The 6,656-nt window shown below is 40.0% G+C and overlaps 1 protein-coding gene across 1 annotated transcript; it reads right to left on the bottom strand.

The window, feature by feature from the left end:
* Positions 1 to 252: 252 nt before the first annotated feature.
* Positions 253 to 6,393, bottom strand: LOC308078745 (torsin-1A-like). The gene is made up of 5 exons (XM_080420078.1): positions 6,060 to 6,393; positions 4,169 to 4,434; positions 3,105 to 3,280; positions 2,281 to 2,408; positions 253 to 1,832 (listed from the first exon to the last, which is right to left on the bottom strand). The coding sequence occupies exons 1-5, from the start codon at positions 6,193 to 6,195 to the stop codon at positions 1,588 to 1,590; spliced, it is 951 nt and encodes a 316-aa protein (XP_080276204.1). The 5' UTR covers positions 6,196 to 6,393; the 3' UTR covers positions 253 to 1,587.
* Positions 6,394 to 6,656: the final 263 nt, after the last annotated feature.

Here is a 6,656-nt window from a genome sequence, read left to right as displayed (position 1 = left end):
ATATACTTTGTTTACGGTGAAAGTAATTTACAACGTTTCAGATGTACTTATTAAGAATGCATCAAGGGTCATTTGTTTGAAATGTGGATGGGGGGGGGGGGGGTAAATTGGTGTTTGCCATTACCATTACACCTAAAACTGTTTCAATAATGGTGATAATTAGTGGGGTGATGTATGGGGTGTCTGCTGTGCCCAGGAGAACAGCACCCTAACCAAAGTTAGAGCTTGTGCCACCTCTCCCATATACCCCAATCATCTGTAAGACCAGTGGTGCAAAGTAACTAAGTATATGTACTTAAGTACAATTTTTGAGGTATTTTTACTGTGGTATTAGTACTTTTAAACAACAAGTTAAACATGTGACTACTTCTTCCACCACTGTGTAAGAATAGACTTCTGTATATCACAGAATGAATACAACCTGGGAGAATTTTTCTCATTAATCATCATCATTATGTCGATCTTTATTTGTTATAACAAGGTTAACAAGGTACTTCACAAAACAAAATTACAGCAGCATGACATGAAATAAATTAAATTAAAACAAAAAAAGCATAAGGGTGCAGTCACACCAAACTTTGAACAAAAATGTTTGTCTCCTCTCACATATATCGTCACTGTCGGGCAGAAACCTCCTATCTCCATTCTAACTTTTTGTGTTTTCTTTCGTAAATGAATGCCCTACTTGATCATACTACAGCGTCACATAAAAGCATCAAAAGTATCAGATCTGGCCCGAACGGCTGGCGTAGTGGTCCGGGCACCTAGGCTGCTAATGACAACGCGTCGCGGGTTCGAATCCCGACCCCGACGACCTCTGCTGCGTGTCACTCCCCATCACTCTCTCCCCATTTCCTGTCAGTCTACTGTAAACTATCAATAAAAAAAGGCAGAAAAAGCCCCAAAAAACATTTAAAAAAGAAGTAGCAGATCTGCAAGCTCGAAACGCGGCGCAAAGCGACGTGTTTTGAGCTTGTAAATACGCTACTTATTAATTTGAATCCTGAAAGTAACGGTTTTGGACATATGAGGTTTCCACCCGACAGAGACAATCTAAAGTGTTTATACAGTACAGTAAATACTTTAATTACTCACATTACAGCATCAGAGTAGTCGTGCGCTCTCTGAGTGCATTTCCGAGTGAGACACGACCATAACAGTTTCACAGGACCAGTGCTCGCTCACCTTTCATTGAAAATGAAATAGTAGTTGACTTGTAAAAAAAAGAATGTATGTATCAATTGGTTGTTAATGTTAACTAACGACCAATAATAAAAACAATTGCGATGAATTTGCAATTAATCATGAATCATGATTAACTATGAAAAATCATGTATTTAATTGCGATAACACTATTTTGATATTTTGCATAAATATCAAGGTAATCGTGTCCATCTCGTGCAGACCTAGTGTAAAATAATAGTTAGCATGAAATATGAACTTTTCAAGATGTTAAAGGATGTCCTCAGATCCCCCATCAAGTAATAAATAGGTCTATGTCTATCTATTTAAATCAGTGGACACCCACTGACTACAAGGTCTGCCCCCACAAGACACAATATTAATAACTGCACGACAACAATAGATCTAGAGATAATAGTCTAGCTTGCTCCCTATAGTCTTGCAGCCTTTGACAGAGAAGGCTTTCTCTGACTTAGGGAAGTAGGCAAGGTCATTGGCCACTTTTTCAGCCACATCTTGGTCCGGTATCAGGCCCTTGGCAGCCATCTCAGCCTTAGCACACAGGACAACATGTTTGTATTCCAGAGGGAGAAAGGGTATGAAGAAGTCCACCAGGTTCTTGTCTATCACGTTGGTATGCCATAGCCCACCTACACCATAAGGGTACAAAAAAGTCCCAGAAAAAAAAGCTGTCAGAATTTTTACAGGTTGCCAAACCTGTCAATAAACAGATGCTGCCACTAGTCGTCACTTCTCATCACTTTCTCCTCATTGGCTGGCTTTGGTAAAAGGCCAGCCAATGTGGGCTCGCCAATGGCTTCCCATGTCCTCTCAGAATATAGCATCTAAACAACTAGGCAGTACCCGGCATATGGGATCTAAACAACTAGGCAGTAGCCGCCAGTAGCGCAGCAGAAAGAAGGTGCGTCATTCGCAGTACAATGAGGTATTTGATTGAAGAATGGCCCACACTACACAGTTTACCGAGACGACCCCCTTGCTTCCCCCGTCTGACGACGTTGTCAGATGAATCTTATTTTAATGACAATGTAGCTCTATTTATATAGGCATTTCAGTATGAATGCATCAAGTACTCACTTTGCTTGTTGTTGAACACAGTCAGAGAAAGATTTGTTTCGAGGTCCTTCAGTTCAATCTCCTCTCTGTCTCGTCCTGATCTGCAGAAATCCAGAGTTGTCTCTGTGATACTGTTACCTCCAGCATTACTATTATAAACAAAATTAACGTTGTATTAACACCTGTAGTATTCACAATTGACAAATCAGTGTGTTACACATACACAAGTAAAAACAATTAAAAACAAATAAGAATAAGATCAAGTTAATTATTTTCACACCAGGGGGGTATCTTGATTTTGCTACTGCTCTGCTCCTTTTATTTCAACTATGCTTAGTGCTTCAATGTGTTGAGAAATTATAAATATAGCCTAATTTAATGTTGAACATTGGATAAAAAGGGATGGACATTGTGTAATTACCTGCTTCTGAACCATTATATTTATTTTGATTGTCTGCATAATAACAAAGACAATGTGTTGGTGATAGTAACTTGGCCAGGCTTGAAAGAGTGGTACTCTATTACTAGTACTAGTATATGAAAGCATGAGAAAACATATCCCTACACTGGAATTAAAGCTGCTTTTATTTGTGTCATTTCAACCCAAAATGATCATTCTCAGGCATTTGCCTACAGAAGACTTCCCCACTCAAGACCTATACATTTAAATGTTGAAATGTAAGATAATATTACAGATTATGGGAGTATCAGGTGGATAGTTACATAAAATGCTAGGTATCACTTTCTCTCCAAAATGTTTTAGCTTGGTTTGTGTTCCTTCAACCTGTTCCTTCCTAAGGTAAGAAATAGTTGTTATTCAAGAAACTAATGAGTTTTGTCTTCACCTGAGGAAGATAAATATAGCTTTCCGATATGAGACTCCATCCAGTCTTTTATAGTAGTCCAGGAAGGGCTTAATGCTGTCAATCAGGCCAGGATGCATCTTGTCCATCTCATCAAAGATGAACATGGAGGTCGGACAGTCGGTGACGTTGCTGCTGATCCACTGCTGTAACTGAGACTGGGGATAAACAACAGACAAATAAATACTGTAGGACGATAAAAACAATTATATCTGTGTGCAGTTAGAACAGTGGTTCCAAAACGGTGTACCGTGAGTCAAGCCCAGGCGTGTCTTGGGATTTTGAGACAACCACACACCATCATTATTGCAATATATACAACTGTACAAAAAGTTATGATTTATAATTCTTATTATTTGCTATATATAAAATAATATATATACTCCTTCGATATTTCTCACAGTGTATTTTGCATATGCAGTGCGTTATCTGCATAACATTTTAACCCATCCTAAGTATCGGGAGCAGCGGGCGCTACAGGGCCAGTGCTTCTGAAACCGTATTGACCGAGACCACATCAAATCATTCATCTACTGAACGATTTGAGGTGGTTTAAGTCAATACTATTTCCGTGCGCGAGTGAACGACTGTGAATGAAATCTGATCCCAGTCTGCTATTCAATTGCATGCAGGAACACACACAAAACAACACATTTAATTGTGTAATAAGTGAAACTTATTTACTCACCAAAGACTACTTTTACTCACATTTGGCTATACTGGGTTCGAGTAACAGTTTCACAACCGCAAACAGCCCTGGCGAGTGTTAATTTGGGACCCTGAGTGATTCACAGACATTCATCCATTCTAAAATAGTATAGTTTATTCTTATCGGCTTAACGAGTTGTGGTTAAAGGTTGAGGTTTTTCGTTTGTTTTTGTTTTTCAGGATGGCCATCCCTAGTGCCTTGAGATTTTGACTTACTTGTTGGTGTGCCCTGGGTACAAAGTTTGAAAACCAACGAGTTAGAATGACACAACTGTTGAACCAGTGTAGTAACAGATTTAACCAAAAGGAGGATTTGTTGATTCTAGAGCTAGATGTACCTTGTAGGTCTCAATTTGACTTGCATGTGTAAAGTGAAGTTCAGCTGAGAACACATGGAGAAATCTGCTGCTCATGCCTTCTTTGTAGATGTTCTCAGCTATGAGTTGGCTGACAAAGTTCTTCCCTGTACCACTCGACCCATGGAGAGAGAGGACCAGGGGCTTCTTGCGGTTTTTGTCGTTCATGAATCCAGACACCGCTTTCAGGATGATGCGTGTTGCTATATGCTGCCCAAACAGCTTGCGCTCCAGGTCAGCCTCCAGACCTAATTAACGCAAAGTATAAGATCAACAATCAGCACATCTCCACACTAACCACCAAACCCCATATACTTATGCAGAGTTCACAATACACCATTTATAGCCCAGATCTTCCCCTCCGTGACCTTTTTTGGAGGTTGCAGAGCAAAGCCCCCGATCTGATCGACGTTTGCTCCCCGAGGTTTTGCTTGCAAGGGCGCAGAGGGACCGACTTATTCCTTCATTAATCCTATGAAATAAAACTAAAGTTTACCGTAGTCTTGCCTGTAGAAGTACTGTTATGTTTTTTTCCTAATAAAATTGTTATTTTTTTCCTCCTCTCCCCCTTGACCACACACACACACACACACACATGTAAAGCGACTTTGAGTACTTAGAGCGCTATATATATATTCCAGGTGGTATTATTATTATTATTATTATAAATGGAGTGCATTCTTTTCCTCTCTCTCCAAGCACGCAGCACTTAAGTTTCACTTGCACTTATTTGACCCGGCCCTCTGCCTATGCTGCCCAAAAATATCTCATCTACGACACAACACACAACCACCAGTATGCTTGTAGATCAGATATTTTTGGGCAGCAGTAGCACTAGCGAGCAAATAAGTGAAACATACCGATATGCAGCTTTGAACTCAACTAAAGAGAGAAAACCCCGGAAACACAAGTTTATCAGTTCATTACAGGATATCCAAGTTGTGTCCCAACTGACTGACCCAACGTAAGTCACCCGACTTTGTGTTATTTCTGTTTTTATTCATGTAAATAAATGACAGAATAGATGTAGTTTAGAGGGAATGTCTTATTTAGTATTATTGTACTGTATTGCGTCCTTTTGTCTACCCCCCCACCCACCCACACACACACACACACACACACACACACACACACACACACACACACACACACACACACACACACACACACACACACACACACACACACACACACACACACACACACACACACACACAGAGAGAGAGAGAGAGAGAGAAAGAGAGAGAATATTGTGTCTTGCCATACAGTGCTACTCTGTAAAAGTAAAAGTATCAATACTCTATTGCAGAAATAGTCTGTTACAAAATGTACTCGAGTAAAAGTGCAAAAGTATTGGCATCAAAATAAAGTACCAAAGTGCTCAATTTGCAGAAGGTCCCATTTCACAAGTTTTCGAATGTGTAAAATATATAAAAATCCTTTGAAAATAGATGATCTACAAGCTCACAACGCCTATAGATCGGCTATTTTCAAATTGCAAAAGTAAATATATATAAGTCTGAAATGGTTTTGTAATTATAATCAAAATCTACAAAGTAGTAAGTCAAGTTTTTAAATAATTATAGTGGAGTAAAAGTACAATATTTACCTTTGAGATGTAGTGGAGTAAAAAGAAAAACAATAAAAGGAAAACAAATTAAAAGAGAAAAAACTCAATTGTACTTAGCTACAGAACTTGAGAGTAAATGTACTTATTTACTTTTTTCCACCACTGATGCACACTGCACACACACACACACACACACACACACACACACACACACACACACAGGACAGACAAAAACAGGGGAGAAAACTTATTTAGTACGGCCTGGCGGAGAGTAACAAGAAGTGCCGTTGTGATGAACGTTACCTGATCTGTTGAAAGAGATCCACTTGGATCGACAGCATTCAGTAACACCTCCTATCCCAAATGTGTTGGGATAGCAGAAGATGAGGAGAGCTGCTGCTGCTGACACAACCACCGCGAAACCCACGATGCCAGCCATCGACTGATGTACTGTCTATGGGGGTCTGTTGGGAACGTCTTTAAACCTATGCTTTAAACATGCAATCTTGGGTTCTTCCGGGACTCCATGTTTGATGTGACCAGTAACACACACCCACAGGTGAACCACTTGTTGTGGTCAACGTCACCACTCCACAAAGAGTTCTATCAACACAATATAATAACTTCAACCAGGATGTAGGCCACGTATTTCCTCCTGTTAAAACCCGCAGCAAAACAAAAACAAAAGTGAAAGTGTGTTGAAAAATCAGGAAGACTAGCCTGGCTCCACCCCCTGAATCGTTTGCCTCGCATATATAAAGGCTAGATGACTCACCCGCGCTGCTGGCCAATGGAGTACGACGTTGCCACATGGCGGCCATCTTGGGACGGTCATTCATAACATTATGTCTATGGTGCATATACTTTGAAATAACCATAGCGTGCTCAATTTTCATCCGA

This window comes from Gymnoscopelus braueri, assembly GCF_963280865.1.
Source record: "Gymnoscopelus braueri genome assembly, chromosome: 22".
NCBI classification, from domain to species: Eukaryota; Metazoa; Chordata; class Actinopteri; order Myctophiformes; family Myctophidae; genus Gymnoscopelus; species Gymnoscopelus braueri.
The sequence above is the reverse complement of the archived record's forward strand: the minus strand, read 5'-3'. Positions and strand labels throughout refer to the sequence as shown.